Raw genomic sequence first — 18,778 nt, forward strand, 5'->3', positions numbered from 1 at the left:
TGATTGTTCCCCAACACCACAGTTTCAGTGCAAATGGGCTGGAACACGTTTATTCTCTTCCGTGTTTCCACATGTGTACACTTGAAACAGCATTTAAGGCAAACTGCGCAACTAAAAGGCTTTTCTTTTGTGTGTGTTTTCATGTCTATTCATATCAGACCTACTGGAAAAGCTTTTATCGCAAAGTGAGCATGCAAAAGGTCTTTCTCCCGAGTGTGTTCTCATGTGTCGGATCATGTTTTGCTTTAAAGTGAATCTTTTGCAACAAACTGAGCAACTAAAAGGTTTCTCGCCTGTGTGCGTTCTCGTGTGTATATTCAAATCATACTTATTAGAAAAGCTTTTGCTACAAACAGAGCAACTGAAGGGTTTTTCTCCTGTGTGGTTCTGCATGTGTGATTTCAAACCGTGCTTATAAGAAAAACCTTTACTACAAACTGAGCAAGTGAAAGGTTTTTCTCCAGTGTGTGTTCTCATGTGTTGGATCATGTTTTGCTTGTGGGTGAATCTTTTGCAACAAACTGAGCAACTAAAGAGTTTTTCCCCTGTGTGTGTTCTCATGTGAACATTCAAACTGTGCTTATGAGAAAAGCTTTCACCACATACTGAACAACTGAAGGGTTTTTCTCCTGTGTGCGTTCTCATGTGCTTAACCATAACTGACTTTTTAAGGAACCTTTTACCACAAACTGAGCAAACAAAAGGTTTTTCTCCGGTGTGTGTTTTCATGTGTGCATTCACATTGTATTCATAAGAAAACCTTTCACCGCACACTGAGCAAGCGAAAGGTTTTTCACCTGTGTGTGTTGCTGTGTGTGCAATGAGATTAACCTTGCGGGAAAAGGTATCACCACACACTGTGCAGCTGAAAGGATTTTCACCTGTGTGTCTTCTCATGTGTACGTTCATATTTCCTTTTCGAGCAAAACTTTCACCACATACTGAACAACTGAAGGGTTTTTCTCCTGTGTGCGTTATCATGTGCTTAACCATAACTGACTTTTTAAGGAACCTTTTACCACAAACTGAGCAAACAAAAGGTTTTTCTCCTGTGTGTGTTTTCATGTGTGCATTCACATTGTATTCATAAGAAAACTTTTCGCCGCACACTGAGCAAGTGAAAGGTTTTTCACCTGTGTGTGTTGCTGTGTGTGCAATGAGATTAACCTTGCGGGCAAAGGTATCACCACACACTGTGCAGCTGAAAGGATTTTCACCTGTGTGTCTTCTCATGTGAACATCCAAATTGTGCTTAAGAGAAAAGCTTTTGCCACATACTGAACAACTAAAGGGTTTTTCTCCCGTGTGCGTCTGCATGTGTTCATTCCAAGTACTCTCATAAGGAAATGTTTTACTACAAACTGAGCAGCTAAAATGTTCTTTACGTGTGTGACGTCTCTTGCATGTTTTAGAAGTTTTCTTGTCAAGAGTTTTTTCTTCTTCAAGAGTTTTTTCTTCTTCAGAGAACTTTGAGGGTATGTGGCCACATTCACAATCGATTTCTTTACTATGAGACAGTGGAGCCAAGAGTATGTGTGTTGCTGGTAAACCTCCACTTGGACTGTGGTGAGGAAGCTCTTTGTCTTCGTCGTCTTCACTCTTCACAATGACGACAGTGAGTGGCAACTGGCCGATATCAACCTCTTCTTCTTCCTTTTTAACATAAGGGGACTGTGGCTCCTCTTCTTCTTCCTTTTTAACATAAGGGGACTGTGGCTCCTCTTCTTCTTCCTTTTTAACATAAGGGGACTGTGGCTCCACCTCTTCCTCTTTTAGGTGGGGTGGCTGTGGATGCTTCCACTCCAAACAGGAGTTTTGTTTCCAGGGCTTAGGCGGATCTTCGGCTTGGTGGGCAGTTGCTTCCTGCATGTCTGCAGAACACAAGCAACCCAAACAAGTTAAACATTATATATATTACACTGGGTGTCCCTAAAGTTTGGACACAACGACGAATGGCAATGCAGTTAGTCTAACTGGCTGTTATTCATACAGTTCTTTATTTTTGTTTTAGGATGCAAATCACCACAAATAACGACAGATTTGGAAGGTTTATGCTGAAAAACCAACACCAGTCAATAAGTTGACATTGGAAGATAAGGTACCGTAATCATAAAAGAACTGTGCAATGTTTGTAAAATGGTGAACACTAGCGTAAATATTGGCCAAGACACAGGAATGAGGCTCAACGAGAGGGAAAATACTCGATTTCCTTGATGCCAAAAAATTATTATAGCCTTAATTTGACGCAGACTTGTATCTACATTAATGAACATCAACATACTAACGAAATACAGAGAAAAATACACAGAGTAATGGTCAGAGCATTTTTAGGACACCCGATAAAGTCATAATTAGATCGGCTCGGGAGTTCGGCTTGTGGAGGGCGTCCTGCACGCACCAGAAAGTGACTGGGGAAACCTGGTCTACGTGGTCAACTACCCTAAAGGTAAGGCCACGTCCATAAAATGGCTGCCAGGATGGCCGAGTGGTCTAAGGCGCCCCGTTCAGGACCCAGTCTCCCCAGGAGGCCTGGGTTCGAATCTCGAATTTCCCCATTGTGGGACTAATAAAGGCAATATTATTATTATTATTATAATTAGCCGAATAAACAAGTCAATGTTTTCAGGTGGACTTCCCGTGAGCGTTTTGTTTTTTATCGTCACGGTTAATCGTATTATTTCATTCATTAAAAACAAGTCCGACACAAATTATATACTTTAAAACTATCGATTTGATTTTGCATTTAACACATTTCCAACACTCGAGAGTCCACGAAAGACTTTCAAAAAAGGAGAGAGACATCCCCATCATGTGACGTTCACGTCGTTTTCCAATGGGCCGATTGCAAAATCAGAATGGCTGTCATTGTTTTTTTTGGGTTCCTTCATCACACGATTGCTCAGGGAAAAGCGATCGTCTAATATCGTTCATACATAATAACTGCTTAATATTTTGCTAGTTTTGGTTCTCACGTGGCCCGTGAAGAGCGTTCATGCGTCTCTCGTTCTCCTCCCTTGCTCGACAAGGTTGGTCCTGGTCAGTCGCCATCTTTCTTGATGATAATATCAAAAGATTCCAGTTAGTTGCTCTTTTAAACTCTTGCGTGTTTTCTTTTTACAACCACACGACCAAAATGTCGACGTCGCACTTTGTCTCTCGCTTGGCCAACCAACTTACGGGCATTTCTTCTTCGATGGTAGTTTTACGACAGCTAAATGTACGCATGCGCAGTGTGATTTGATTGTGCCATATTTGTTCCGTCCACGTTTCGGACATTTGTGTGACGAAGAGAAATCGAGTCGGGAAAAAACACCAAAATGTTGAGAGATTTGGTGAGGGAGCGACTCATTGCGGTCGCCGACGAAATCGTCGGCCTGTTTGAAAAAACTATCGCGTCGTACGAGGCGCAACTCTGTCGCGCCAGAGAGGAGAACGAAGAACAAAGACGACAACTGGAAGATATTTGCAACACTCAAAATATCACTCGCTGCAACCAAGGTTGGCTCACATGGGAATATTTCATTATTTACTAAATCCTTTTGGTAATTGCGTACAGCTAAATCAAAGCAACAACAAAAAAAGCACAAAAGGAAATTACAAAATATTATGACAAATGAACCAATTAAATATTTTTTGATATAGCAGTTACTATGGGATTGCCTTTATGAAAAGTGTTCTCCTGTGTTGAATGACTCTATATGAGTTTAATTGATCCACTGAATTAAATTAACTTTTCAAATCAATTAAGTGTATGCAACCAAATTTAAATTGCTGGCGTTGGGTGGAATCCTTGTACTTCCATAATCCTCACTTCACAGAGACCACTAAAACGGCATGTTTGTTCAACCATAAACATTGTTCTGTCAAAGAGCGCAATCCCATTTCCAACACTTAAAGAATTGTCCAAATTTGGTAACAATGACATCCTCATGCGAGGGCTGACCAATAGTATACACAGAGGTAATCATTGTCAGTCTGTCACTCAGTTCCCGTCAGTATTTCAGGGGGATCAAATTTTCTAACCATTATTCGATACATAATTGACTGTAAATGTTCGACAGCTCCAATGTCTTGTGACATGATTTCTGACTTAAGCCGTGTGGGTCTGCCAGGGCCCCCCAACGTTAAAAAGGAAGAGGAGGAGCTGGTCGTCGGAGAATTGACCCTGGACGTCGTCGTTGTGAAGCCTGAAGGCAATGAAGATGAACCATGTGAGCCATTACAGCTTCATCATCACAATTCAAGTGGAGGACCGCCACCACCAGACCCCTCCTCTCAGAGGGGGCATAGCCAAGACGTGGAAGAAACTTTGCGGAACGACGCAGATCACGAAGGTGACGACAGACACTTTGAATTCCCTGAGGAGACAACTGACATGGCTCAAAAATGTTTTGAATGCTCATTTTGTGGCGAAAGATTTGCACGCAAGTCCAACATGACAACGCACATGAGAAGGCACACAGGAGAAAAACCCTTTTGTTGCCCAGTTTGTGGCGACGCATTTGCCCGCAAGGTCTCGTTGATTGCACACACAGCAACACACACGGGAGAGAAACCTTTCAATTGCTTAGCTTGTGGCAAAAGATTTTCCTATAAGCAGACATTGAACGCACACATGCGGAGGCACACGGGAGAAAAACATTACAGTTGCCCAGTTTGCGGTGAAAACCTCACCCGAAAGGAAAACATGGCAACACACATGAGGAAACACACAGGACAAAAAACTTTTTCTTGCTCAGTTTGCGATGAAAGATTCACTCAAAGGTCAACATTGGTAGCGCACTTGAGAACGCACACGGGAGAAAAAACCTTCACTTGTTCGATATGCGGCGAAAGATTCACTCAAAAGTCAACACTATCGGCACACATGAGAACGCACACGGGAGCAAAACCTTTCACTTGCTCCGTTTGTGGGAAAAGCTTTTCTCTTAAGCACAATTTGAAGGCACACATGAGGACCTACCATCATGGCATCCAAGTAGTTAGCACGTCTGCCTCCCGCTTGTGAGACTCTATGTTTGAATTCCCATTCAGACCCACAAGAACAAATATTCCCATTAGTAACAAAAAGACATATGATTATACTTACAATCAATTAATGCCTGCCAGAACACAACGGTCAAGAACACTTTGGCTGCATGTGTGAAATATAAGATGTAAAGGTTTTAGAAATCAACGATAAATTTCCCAGAATTTTTTTCTTCTTCTTCTTAATAATGTAATGTTTAATGTGTTGTATCCGACTGGCATTTTGATTTGTTCTGAATTTGCAATATCTTGATGACTTCTGTCGTAATTACTGTTGTTGTATGTGAAATTTCTTCAATAAAGCATTAAAAAGGATATCTTGAGAAACGAAGGAAGGATCTGTTTTGCATCTAAAGTCGCATGTCGGGAAACTACACTAGGACAGACGATACAGGGATTTTAATATCCGATATTTACTCTTGGAAACCATTTGTGGCACATCCATCCTCCCATCCATTATCTGTCCCGCTTCTCCTCACAAAGCTCGCGGGGGAGGGGGTGGGGTGTTGGAGCCTATCCCAGCTGTCGTCACCCTGAATTGATGTCCAGCCAATCGCAGGGCAAACATAGACGAACAACCATTCTCGCTCACACTCATACCAATTTAGAGTGTCCAATCAACCTGCCATACATGTTTTTGGAATGTGGGAGGAAACCGGAGTACCCGGAGGATAACCCACGCAGGCACGGGGATAACATGCAAACTCCACAGAGGAAGGCCGGAGCCAGAATCGAACCCACAACCTCCGTATTGTGAGGCCATCGTACTAACCAGTCGGGCCACCGAGCCGCCTTTCGTGGCACATGCAACGGAAATCCACCGAAAGTCGCCATTGTGGGAAATGCTACGGCTGAGGGGCCGTGGACGCAGGCCGAAGTGTGGAAGTATAGGGCGAAAGGGGGCGGGGCGACGGAGCTCTAATACAATCTGGGACAGCTTTTGAGGAGCACGATGGTGCAAGTACGGCGCATTTTCCGCCGCGTGACGCTGTCGACACCTTTCGCTGTCGTCAATGCACCATCGAAGAAGAAAAGGCGGAAGTTACTAAATGGCTCGAGAAGAAACAAAGAGTTAGCTGGGTTTTTTGTAAGCATAAACGAAATTTTCGAAATTGGGACATTTGGACTGTGTGAAAGAACGATGGCGTCGCATGAGGAGCAAGTTCGTCGAGCGAGCCAGGAGAACGAGCGACGTCGGCAGGACGACGACATTTTCTTGGCGCCCATCGTGTTGCACATACAAGGTCTGTCTGTTTGCGGATGCACATTTCATGCTTTTACCAGACAAAAATCTCACAACTGAGCTAGTTTTACACAGGCCATTCATAATATCGTAAATACCGAACAGGTCAAGCATCCATGATGGTTTCCGGGTAGATCTCTTGAGTAAACATCACTCTGAACATCCCACACTCACACTTTAGCAACCTATAAAACCGTATTGCAAGACACCTTCAACAAGCTTACCAGATAAGTATATCAAAGCAAAACGTAAACCAACCCCAAACCTACCACAGCCCCTAATAAAAATGTAATTGTGAATGTGAATGGTTGTTCGTCAATGTGTGCCCTGCGATTGGCTGGCAACCAGTTCAGGGTGGTCCCCACCTACTGCCCGAGGACAGCTCGTGTAGGCTCCAGCACGCCCGTGACCTCGTGAGGTGGCTTGGATAATGGATGGATGGATGAAAAGCATTGAAATGAGGGCAAAATTTGAACACTTGGAGAGTGTTCTTGGTTCTGGAAGCGATATTGGAAGCAAATGCATCTCCCGTTCTTTCAAAAAGACAAATAATATATTTACATGTGTAATTATCAGTGGTGCTCAGATCGACTGGCCACAGATCGTGATCGTCCAGTTTCCGTGGAAAGTATGTGATCAATGCCTTTTACTATCCGCTTATCCGGCTTGACTCTGTGATGGGTAGATGAGGCATCCTGTATCGTTTCGACACAGTGACACAATGTATTGACACTGTGTTGCTGAATACTGACACCTGGTGGACTTGCAGGAAACATTTGACAGGGTCATCTGACACTGATCTGTCAAACTAATTTGATCCAATTCCATTGATTAGCGACGTGATGTGTTTTTATATATCCTATTTCGTATTACTTTCCATCGCACTAATTATTCTCTTATTTATCTAATTTATATATTTAACTGAATTATCGTTGTATTGCACTGGAGAGGGGAGCTCTCTAATCTCGTTGCACACTTGAGTACAATGCCAAAGGGATTTCTGATTCTGATTAGGCATTTCACAAAAGAAATCTTTGATATTCGAGACGCAGTTGATAAATTAAGTAAAAGTGTTGTGAATGACAATGGACTCATTGTAATTAAAGATTTTTATTCCAAAAAATTAGTTTCTCCAGCGTTTTGTTATTCAGTCTATTTCTTTTTTTGAGGCAATTTCCCCCGCCTTTGAGAAAATCCTCTCACAAGGCACTGAAGAGGCCGGTGTGCACAACGCCTGTGTGGCTAATATAAATAGGTGAGGGAACGTTGCCTCCATGGACTTCCAGTATAAGAGCGGGTCTTCCGTACGTGCAACGTGTCCTGCTGACGTATAGCGCTGCACCTCTGAGTGCGCATCAACAGTGACGTCTTCCATCTTGCGGATATTTAATGCAAAGTAACGCGCCAATAACTCGATGCTTGTTTTGAGCGTCCATCCTGTTGACAGATGCGCTTCCTTATGAACACAGTTTGGCACGCGACCGCTGTGTCGACACGATTCTTTTAGTGGTCACGTGACTTTCTCAAAGCGGTACGCGCACCGACACGGGGTTTGCCCTGGAAGCTCGGCGCGCGCATCGACGCCTCAGTGTCGCTGGACCCATCACTAAATAACGTTATGAGTATCCGGGCAGAGCATTGTTCAAAAGTACATTCGTTTATTAACATGGACGAGCATGGTAGATACAACAAGGTAGATGTTGGGACGATGCGCAGCCAATCGGCTTGTGGGATAAATCCACTCTCATTGGTTGTTCTCGCGGCCGGGATCCAATCGCGCGCCTTGTATGAGTGCCCGTGGGTGTGGACAAAGCATCTGAGTCAATTCATCTCTCTCAACCCACATGTTTTTACACAATATGGCTGCCGATATGGCAGTCGCAAAACGTGAAGCACTATGTGGCAAAGGAACATTGTATATACTTTTTCTAATTCAACGGAACATGCAGTCAATTGAACCTTTTTATTTGTATGGTGGGCAAAATCATATCTAACTTGTGTACCGCAGACATCCACCAGCTGATGGGTCACCAGGAGGAAGTTCCCCCTCCGCCACAGGCAGGGGGCTCCAGTTTGGAGGGGGAGCCTCCGCAGCCCCACAATGTCAAAGAGGAAGAGGAGGAAGTCGATGTCAGCGAGCTGCCACTAAACATTGTCGTGGTGAAGAGTGAAGATGACGAAGAACACCCGCCTGAGTGGTCGCAGGTTGGCCCTGACGGTCCAAGTGGAGAGCGCCGTGGAGGCTCACCAGTGGACAAGGTCCCGCCTCCACTGTCACTCCACCAAGAAGCTTTGAGGAGTGGCGCAGACGGCAAAGGTGACGACAGACGCTCAAAAGGCTCCCGGAAGGAGTCGACTGACGTGAGGCGTCACATGCCTGAAGACCATTTTACCTGCTCTGTTTGTGGCAAAAGCTTTACCAAGGCCTATCGGAATAGACACATGAGAACACACACGAGAGAAAAAACGTTTCGGTGTTCAGTTTGCGGCGAAACGTTTGCACAAAAGGTCTCATTGATTGTACACAAAGTAACGCACACGGTAGAAAATCCTTTCACTTGCTCGGTTTGCGGCAAAATCTATTACATCAAAGACCATTTGAGTCGGCACATGAGAACGCACACGGGGGAAAAGCCTTTCACTTGCTCCGTTTGCGGTGAAAAATTTGCTCACAAGATCTCGTTGGTCGCACACACAGCGACGCACACAGGGGAAAAACCGTTTGCATGCTCAGTCTGTGGCGAAAGCTTTTCATATAAGCACTGTGTGACGAGACACATGAGGACACACACGGGGGAAAAACCCTTCACTTGCTCCATTTGCGCTGAAAGTTTTACTTATAAGGAGACTTTAAATTCTCACATGCAGACGCACACTGGAGAAAAACTTTTCACATGCTCAATTTGCGGTAAAAACTTTTGTTATAAGAATGGTTTAAAATCGCACATGCTGACACATGCTGGACAAAAACCTTTCCAATGCTCACTTTGTGGTAAAAGCTTTGCTTATAAGAGTACGTTGAAGTCACACGGAAGGAAGCACAATGGCGACTAAACATATTGGTGGGCTAAAACATTGGCGGGGAGCATTTTCATATCAATGAGGAGGGAATGTCGTCGGTATAGCTGCTCAAAGAATAAAATTTTTACATGACTTCCTTGTTTTTGACTTTGGTCTCTAGCCCCATAGTGTATGTGTAAAAAAAAAAAAATAAATCAGGATCTTCTAGCAATGCTGCTCCAGCTCAGAGGAAAGCCATCACTATGGAAACGAAGCTGGATATAGAAAGAAAGGCGAGACGCCGATGAATATCTGATATGTATTTAAAGATTTAGAGGGAATTAAAGCGCTAATTCCGATTTATGCGGAAATTTGGGATTCATCAGGGTAGAAACGGAACTCGATGGTAACCTGAAGATAGCCTGTAAAAAAAATGTTACACATCGAAATAAGCAAGTGCAATGTTTGCATCTGACTAATCAAATTTAGATAAAATCTACTTGTACTGTATTTCCAAAAGAAAATGATTGCATGTCTTTGCGATATGCTTATTGCACGGGCCATTATCATTATATTGATATATTTTTGATATTTTGTGCAATCCTAACATACAGTATAATAATATTTTAGAAAACTTTTAGCCTGAAGAACCCAGACCATAACGTCGGGAAAAAAATAATTCACGTAGGCCGCCATATTCTCACCTGCGCAATGCATTCTGGGTAGATGACGTGTCGCTGCCCTCTGCCTTGCAAAGCCGAACAATTGCCTACTCTAACTAGCATCAGCGATAATTAGTCAAAACGCCACACTGCGCGGCGTTTGGGTGTAATTTTCAATCAAAGGGGAATAAAGGAAGCGAGGTAAGCCTCCATAGCTTTCCGAAGGAAAGACAATTGAGAAAACAGTGGCAGGATGCAGTTGGAAGAGTCCAGCTGCCCAAAGACCCGCGGGTGTGCTCTCGTCATTTTAGTCTGGATGCATTCGAGGCCTTTCATCGCCCCCAATTTATGAGAAAGCTCATTGGCGTGTCTAGACATAAATGACGGTTGAAACCAAATGCAATGCCTGCCATATTTCTTCACAATGACCCGAAACAACCAAGCGTGACGCGTGAAACCCGCACTAAAATACGCAAAAGACTGGAGGCGTTGGACGTGCACCTGGATCATGTTATAGCTACGGACGATCCCCGGATTCCGGACACCGTAGTCGCAACGAAGGAACGGAACAACGCTAAATGCAAGTCAAGCAGCCAGACATCTGTGAGTATGCAATGTTCACCGGGAATGAATCCACCCAGACAGGGACATGCATGTCCGAATCACAGAGCACAACGACTTGACTAGAGATAGTGACAGTAACTTCAAAGTCTTTATTTTTAGCAAGCTATCAACGCGGAATCGGACTCAGAATGCATTGCGATGGAAAGAAAAAAAAGCTGGTGTACTTTATATGCAAAATGTATTAAACTAGAAACATGTAATTTTGTAGTTACGTTGCTAACAACTAGAAAAACTATACAGAGCAAACTTGCCTTAATAATGATATACATCGGACAGCGCCATCTTGACCAGTCACGTGATCGCTCTCAGTTAGCTCGCGCGTGGACAATGGCGGTTGCAGTTCTTTTAAATGCGTCTTTCATGATCCAATGTGCAAGAAAAATGCCATACTGCATCGCCAAATACTGTTACAATCCAGATCGGCACAATCCAACGCATGCCATGGTTCACGTCCTTCACTCAGAGGAAGGGGGGGAAACACATTTTATGTCGGCAGTGGCTCTCGAAATGCGGGCGTCCGGAGCCAAAAGATAAACAAGCCCGCGTGTGTAGTGCACACTTAATTTACCCCGACGATTACAGTGAGAGTATGATGCGTTTCGAAATGGGCTACCTGACTTTCCCGGCCCTAAATCAGGGTGCCGTGCCGTCAATTTTCGAGACACCTGCTGCTCCCGGACAACTATCAACTCGAATGGGTTCCATTGCAAAGTGTCTCGACGACAGGATTAAGAACATGAAAAGGGTAAGCTTTTCAGTTTCGGAATCCAATAGCACTGTTAGATATATTTATTTAATGGTCCATTTTATTTTCATTCCTCATAAAGTGCTAAATATTTCACAGAACTATGGGATTGAGACAGCAAGTGACACGTTTTTAAGTGTAAACTAGACACTTGACCTAGGTATTGTAAATATGAAGCATACATTATGATAAATTAGTAATGGGGTAGCCGTGTTAGTCTGATAAGTAGATGAATAAAACAGGTGGCACATTTGAGACTGTTTTTTGTCAGGAGCTTTCGCATACATATATATCTGCGTGAGTACAATGACATGGTATGTTCTGGTCCCATCTAACCATAGTAAATATAGGCCGCTATAATTCAGCTTGTTCAAACTTAAAGAGAGTAACGGTCAGAGAACGTGGCCATGCACGCGCTTCCATGTAAACAAAACGCGGATTTCGGTTCATACCGCAAGTCTCGCGCGCAAAGGCTCATGGGGCGTAAGAATACGAATGGATCCCGAATATGGGGAACTTGGGCGCTGTAGCCGCTGCCAAACGCTGAAAACAGGCGCTTCCTTATAGAATGTCTGACTAAGGCTTTTGTTGCGTACTTCATTAGTGTTGCACATGATTTTAGGACGACGTTTTGTTGTTGACGTCGGTGACGAGTTAAGACAGCCGTTGAGTTGCTACACGCTGCCGGGAACAACTTCAAAATAAAAGTGTAAAAGGCATTGAGGGGCATATAAGGTAAGGTTTATTTTGAAATGGGCCTTCTCGCACCGTTGGTCGTGTGTTACCAGCCTAAAGAATTTTTGCGGTTGGCATGACTTATACTGAAGTGAGTACCCTACGCAGAAAAAAAAAATGCCTCGGGTGTTTCTCTTAACGAATTACTTAAATTACTCAGAATTGTTTCAGTCCAACATTTGATCTTCTCGCTCCGGATTTTGACGTCACGCATCCCGCAATGCATTTTGGCAGTTCTACTCGTCGCTCGCGTGAGGAGACGCCATACTAATGATGGTAGACAGCTGTTGTGCACCAGGGTGTCACAACAAGAGGGGGCAAATGAAGGGGCGAGCGTTCTACAGGCTACCAAAAGAAGAGCCCAGGCGTAGGCGATGGATAGCAGCCTTAAAAAGGGCTAATAAGTGGAAGCCTTCTCATAGTGGTGGTTATCGCCTGTGTAGCGATCACTTCATATCAGGTGAGTCAATTATGGAGTCAGTTAATCATGGAGAGTATGTCACTTGACGGTATAGTGCAGCCCTGGCCTGCTCGCCACTATCAGAGCCCTTTTCACAAAACTTTGCAGCATGCCGATGTGGTCGCTAGATGTGTTCAGGGTCCTTGGGTGGCCTGTGCACCTGCGGATGACGTCATACGTTCTATGACTAAATAATAATTTTCAAAGAAATGTATTGCTATTGCAGGGATCTTCGTTCCGTGTCCTGCATGCCTATCATAGACGTCATGTCAATGTTCTGTTTCTCTGGGAATCGGACTGTTTAAGCGTTGGAAGGAAAACATGCAAAAGTTTTCAAAACACGCACCAAATACAGGCATGATATTCATACAACCTTGCAGCCTGAGTGAAGCACGGCATGGTTACAAGTTTGGCAGAAGAAACAAACGTTTCACCGCTGTTCCAGCTGCGGCTTCTTGGGGAATAGGCGGAAGTGATGTAGGAGCTGCAAATAAAAATATGCAAATAGAACACCCACGGGTAAAAAAAAAATAAAACACACACAGAGGCAAAGCAATATATTTGAGAAATACGTGATTCAAACGTGACGTCGTCAGCAGGCGCGCAAGCCACAGAAGGACACCGAACACATCTAGCAAGGTGACCACATCTATTGATCAACCCTTTGCATTGCGTATGTGGCGAGGGGAGGGTACTGTGGAATTGTGCGCTGCTCAATGGCGCTGCATGACTCGGATATCTGCCACAATTGCAAGACGCCTCGAATTAAAATATTATAATTCAGAGCAGCGACGTCAGAAAGCGAGGGGCTGCCAAGCGATTTTTGGCTGATTTATTCTTAAACCACAAGATTTTTTTTGTTGTTCAGAATGGACGCGCTGTCACAGGCTGCATCCTGCACAGGCCACATTTTTCTGCTGCATGATATCACTTCCAGCGCGGCCCGACCGCACATGGTTACCAATTTCTCGAAAGGCAGTTGGTAATCTGGGTTCTTCTATACCTTCAAAGGCTCCTCCTCGTGTAGCAAGCCACATAAACCGTGGCGCACAGGATTAATGTGAGTTTGACCCACACCTGCGGTCCGGTCGTGCCAGAAGTGACGTCACGTGACAGAAAATGCTACCTTTGGAGGACCCAGCCTGTGAATTTGGCCACAAACCCTGGTTGGTGGGGAAAGAGTACTATGGACTGTCTATTCTCCAAAAAGAATTTGAAGTAACAAATTTGTTTCATGACATCACGTTTGCAAATAAGATACTGGCTTTGCAGTTAGCAAACGTTGCATGATTTGAAATGTTAGGTATAGTTTTGAATATTTCCCCACAATTGTCCGACCCTTTTTTTTTTTCGCCATTTTGATTGTTTGTAGGCCTTTGCGTGCCTATGGTGGCAGTGAAGTGTCGCAGACGCTTAAACGACCGATTGTTGAGTACACTACATACGATACGTCTGTCCAAATCTGATGAAAATGGGGGTTCATTCATGTCGTCTGACATCGGCATTATTTATAGGCAACGACATGATGATGATGGAGGAAGCCTTGATCAATATTTATATTACTATTTTATTTATTAATAAAAGAAACATCTCCTCGTACTTAAAATGATCAAAGACGCGTTTCCTTTTGCGACAATGAAAGACATGATTTGATAACGATCATTATAAATTGTTACCAATGTGACAGCGTCATGTATTCTACTCTAATCTTCTTATTCATTTCTCAGGCGCCAAGAGCAGCAACCCCCTGTCGCCAGATTACATACCATCCATCTTCAACCATGTACCGCCTTCTGAGATAAAAAGAAAAAGAGCCCAATTCGAAACCTTCAATAGACGACAAGACAGCAAACGCCGTAGGAGAGAACGAATAGCAAAATCGCTTGCAGCGGAAGGACTTGTAGGCCTTTCTTGTTCTCGCCAACCTGTTACTTCGTCTGCCAGTAGTAGCGTGTCTACTGATGATCCCCGGACGACTGTAAGCAATACTCATATATATAATGTGCCGCAAGAGACTCATGATAAAAATCCTCTGTGGCATTCTACACACTCAGAAGTGAACACTACAGTTACTACAATATGTTACGAAAAGTGTCAAAATTACCCTGAAGTCTCGAGAAAGTGAAGTTAAAGAAGAAAAGGTGGATCCTTGGCTTCCATATGTTAAAGAGGAAGTTGAGGCTCCGCCGCTCCCCTACGTTAAAGAGGAGGAGGAAGAGGACAACATTGGTGAATTGCCACTGGCTGGTGGAACTCCGAAGAGGGAAAGCAATGAAGATGAATCTTGAACATCCGAGTCCAGTCAAGTGGAGAGCACGGTGGAGGCCTAGCGCCAGGCGAGCTCTAGGTCTGCTGTCACACAGCGACGACATCGAGTGACACAAGCTGGGCCTGTCATGGCAGACAATGAAAAGCTTGGAAATGGAGTCCTCTTTGAACAAAAACATTTATCAAACACTGAGACATCACACTAGTAATAAAAAAAAAAACGTTTGTCATAAAAGGTTGACTCAAATGTTACCTTTTTCATGCTCAAAATATTTTGTCATAAGAACTCATGAGGAAAAGCGTTTATTGCAGAAATTGTGATAATTGCGCCCAGAAGGCCTCTCTGCTCATTCGCACACAGCAAAACTAGCAGGAGGAAAAAACTTGGCACACGTTCCCTTTGTGGTGAAATATTTTCTTATAAACACAATTTGAAAGCATATGTGCAGAATTGCAAGAGAGAATTAGCATTTCTTTTCCCATTAGTTGCCATTTATGTCCTTATAAGAACTTGAAACGTTTTTAAAATGCAATTGCAAATTGTTGCTCTTTGGATGTGTTTGTGTTATTAGTTAGTTTAGTTTGGTGTGTTTGTTGGTTAATTTATTCATATTTTTTCATTCATTTGAGTTGATTTATTTCTTTTAAGTTTTCTTTAAAATACATGTTCAATGAAAAGAACATTTTCAAATTATATTGAAACAAAATTCCTTTTCAAAATCATACCCTGACAACAAATCAGTTATGACATTAAATATCTTGCCTTTGGAGTGTATTCAATTAAATACTACAATTTACCTGCTCCACTGAAGTAAATGATTTAGAATGAAGTTTCCTTGTGTTGAATTTATATTCCAGTGTGTTTGTTTCAATGTGTACGATAAATTGCATTCTGACTCGTTGATTTTGTCGTGTCCTTTGCCAGCAAATGTTCAGTTTGTCGTGATTGTGACCGTTTAACTTGTTTCTTGTCTCACTTTGAGTCGTCGTTCTTCAGGACCACCGCAAGGTGGCAGCCGCGCAACGTAATGGATGCTTGGCTGCCGTAAAACTACCGTAAATGTCGAAAATGACGGAAGTGAACAACAACAATACGGCAAGCCTTCGACTTTGCGCGACGACAAATAAAGCGCGAGGTTGAAGTTGTGTTAAAGAAATCGTTGAATCTGTTGAAGGACAGACTGAGAATATTCAGAAGAACGATGGCGTCGTCCGAGGAGCAACTTTGTCAGACTGAGCGACAGCAGGACGCCATTTTCTTGGCTCCGATTGTGTTGCACATGCAAGGTGAAAGTGGATGTTTAGTCTTCATGTGTTCAGTGTTAACAAGAACAGGTCATATACTAGGCAAGATAGTGTACTGTTATTTTTTAATGGCTCAGGTTATTTACAACAAAAATGGAGACTTAACATCACAGATGGGTATTCCGTCCCATGGACGGAATGGTCGGACGCCAATTTTGTGGACCGTGGACGAGAAGGGTTCTAAAAAAGGACGGACTAAGCAAGGACGGAAGTGGGTTTTCGTCCGTTCCTGTAAATTGGCCTAAGCTGGTTCAGGTTCTGTGGGTGTAGAATAGAAAATATTTCCTCTCGGACCAGAATGAAATCTAACAAACGCAGAGGCTCCAGACACTCCGGTCTTTGCTGATTTTGGTCGGAAGGGAGGAATTGGGTGCAATCTCATTAAAATTATACTTCTGTGTTTGTACTCACACTCTACCGCGCTACTTGTCCAACAGACGTCCAGCAGCTGATGGCTCGCCATGAACAACTTCCTCCACAGACGCAAAGCGAGACCTCAGGTTTGGAGCATCCACAGTCCCCCCACGTCAAAGAGGAAGAGGAGGAGGTTGATGTGAACCAGCTGCCCCTGACTGTCATTGTTGTGAAGATCGAAGACGACGGAGACGACGCAGAGCTTTATCATCACAGTCCAAGTGGAGAGCAGTCTGGAGGAGCGCCACCTGACACGCTCTCAGCTCCACTGTCACCAAGCGTCGCCGGCGAAGAGCATTTGAATAGCGACGCAGATTGCGCAGGGGACGGCAAACACTTGAATAGCTCTGAAAGAGAAACAGTCCTCAACAAGTCAAGTAGTCAAACACGCAGGAGAAATCACATGCATCATGAAGGTTTTGCCTGCGCAGTTTGTGGAAAAATGTTTCTATATGAGAGTATTTTGAATGCACACATGCAGAAACACACGGGAGAAAGACCTTTTTCTTGCTCAGTATGCGGACAAGGGTTTATTAAAAAGTCAGATATGAATCGACACATGAGGACAACACACAGAGGAGAAAAGCCCTTTAGGTGCTCAGTTTGCGCTAAAACGTTCACGCAGCAGATAAACATGGTTGAACACTTGAGAACACACACGGGAGAAAAACCTTTCACATGCTCCGTTTGCGATAAAAGCTTTTCCATTAAGACATACTTGAACAAACACATGAGAACACACACGGGAGAAAAACCGTTCAGTTGTTCTGTTTGCGAGAAAAGTTTTACCAATAAGTCTGATTTGAACAGGCATACAAGGTCCCACGCGGGAGTAAAACCTTTCAGTTGTTCAATCTGTGGCGATACGTTTGCAGTAAGGGCCTCCCTGCTTGCACACACATTAGCACACACAGGACAAAAACATTTCACTTGCTCCATTTGCGATAAAAGCTTTTCTATCAAAACATACTTGAACAAACACATGAGAACACACACGGGAGGAAAACCCTTTAGTTGCTCCAATTGTGACAAGAGCTTTGCAAATAAATCAGATTTGAACAGACACACGAGGACACACACAGGAGAGAAACCTTTCGCCTGCTCAATTTGTGGTAAAGGTTTCTGTTATAAGTACAGTTTGACCACACATATGCTGACACATAACAAACAATAAAAAAAAAAATATGTGCAACTGTGTGAAAACATTGACATGTCATCCGGCCGCTAAAGTTTGATGCTCAACCGAATAAATTGTCCAAATGGCAAGAGGTCTTGTTCTTCATGACAGTGATCGTGCAAATAGTTTTGTGTAAATAGGGTACATAAAACATACACAATGCTAGTCAGGCAAGTGTCACATAGAAACAGGCTGATAATTGATTTTAGGAATTTGTCAGAACACTATTTTTATTGAGTCTTTTTGAGCAGGTCTTTCAGATCAATGCTCATCCATCTTGCTGAGCTACATCTGGTGTATGAAAAATGACACCAAAACATCACTAGTAAGACGCACATTAGAAAGAGCGTACTCGTACAGGGCATCAGAAGGAGGTCTTTTCTGGGAGGCTTTTGCTGATGTTTTTGTAGTTACATCTCACAGCACAAGCAAAGATACACAAAGAGCTTCAATAGCATCAAGGGAAGCTCATTGCTTAAAGGTATTGGTCACAGCAAGTTAAGTCAGTCATCATCACATGGATAAAATATGACACATCTTAAGTTTTAGTGGACAGTACATTTTGTTGTCCAATCAGATTTCAGCCTCTGTGTTGCCATGCCAATGTACCTGCATAGGGCTTTCAAAATCAGGGGTGCTTGCTCATGGAACTTGAGTTACACTATATTAATTGTGGCATTGTCTTTAACAAAAAAGATTTTAGGATTTTGGTAAAAATGTTTGTTGAAACAGGATCAATGATCAGATAAAAAATGAATAGTTGCATTTTGCAGATTATGGTCTCAATCTAGCGTCTTTAATACAGTTTCAAGATAGCCACTGTATTTTACGAATCGATGGTGCCTACACAATCCTAAAAAACGGAAAAGGCCAAAGATTTTGCCCTCGGGATGACGAGACTCCCGCATGAGCATCATAAAATGTTGAAGGTGTTGGTGAAGCAGCCACTTTTGGTCGACAAAATATTTGGACTGTTTGAAAGAACGATGGCGACGGACGAAGAGTTCTCCTTGGGACGTACAACAGTCAGAACAAGTCATTGTTCCGTTTTTGTTGTTCTCATCTTTGTAATAAAAACTCCCATAGACAGATTCTGACGTATTTGTGTCCCTTGTTT

The 18,778-nt window shown here is 43.3% G+C and overlaps 2 protein-coding genes and 1 pseudogene across 5 annotated transcripts; 2 read left to right on the top strand and 1 right to left on the bottom strand.

Annotated features, from left to right (window-relative positions):
* Positions 1-297: 297 nt before the first annotated feature.
* On the bottom strand, positions 298-3,194 carry LOC148343841 (uncharacterized; annotated as a pseudogene). The gene is made up of 2 exons (XR_015842511.1): positions 2,973-3,194; positions 298-1,871 (listed from the first exon to the last, which is right to left on the bottom strand). The product of XR_015842511.1 is annotated as an uncharacterized LOC148343841 (transcript).
* Positions 3,190-9,424, top strand: LOC148343842 (uncharacterized). Its single transcript, XM_088303389.1, has 4 exons — positions 3,190-3,498; positions 4,113-5,004; positions 5,977-6,272; positions 8,280-9,424. Exons 1-4 carry the CDS (start codon positions 3,318-3,320, stop codon positions 9,323-9,325), a joined length of 2,415 nt encoding a protein of 804 aa, XP_088159515.1. The 5' UTR covers positions 3,190-3,317; the 3' UTR covers positions 9,326-9,424.
* A 549-nt stretch (positions 9,425-9,973) lies between these two features.
* LOC148343843 (uncharacterized) lies at positions 9,974-18,477 on the top strand. Of its 3 annotated transcripts, none has more exons than XR_015842520.1 (2): positions 9,974-10,536; positions 14,225-15,667. XR_015842520.1 is itself a non-coding variant. In XM_088290428.1 (2 exons), the coding sequence occupies exons 1-2, from the start codon at positions 10,512-10,514 to the stop codon at positions 17,656-17,658; spliced, it is 1,176 nt and encodes a 391-aa protein (XP_088146554.1). In that variant the 5' UTR covers positions 9,974-10,511; the 3' UTR covers positions 17,659-18,477. The 3 variants fall into 3 exon arrangements, 2 of the variants coding, with proteins under 2 accessions (XP_088146554.1, XP_088146563.1); XM_088290428.1 differs by lacking the exon at positions 14,225-15,667 and adding an exon at positions 16,508-18,477; XM_088290437.1 differs by lacking the exons at positions 9,974-10,536; positions 14,225-15,667 and adding exons at positions 15,851-16,052; positions 16,508-18,475.
* Positions 18,478-18,778: the final 301 nt, after the last annotated feature.

Source organism: Idiotropiscis lumnitzeri, chromosome 1, assembly GCF_059441095.1.
Source record: "Idiotropiscis lumnitzeri isolate Australia: NSW breed Sydney's pygmy pipehorse chromosome 1, RoL_Ilum_1.0, whole genome shotgun sequence".
In the NCBI taxonomy this organism is placed as follows: domain Eukaryota; kingdom Metazoa; phylum Chordata; class Actinopteri; order Syngnathiformes; family Syngnathidae; genus Idiotropiscis; species Idiotropiscis lumnitzeri.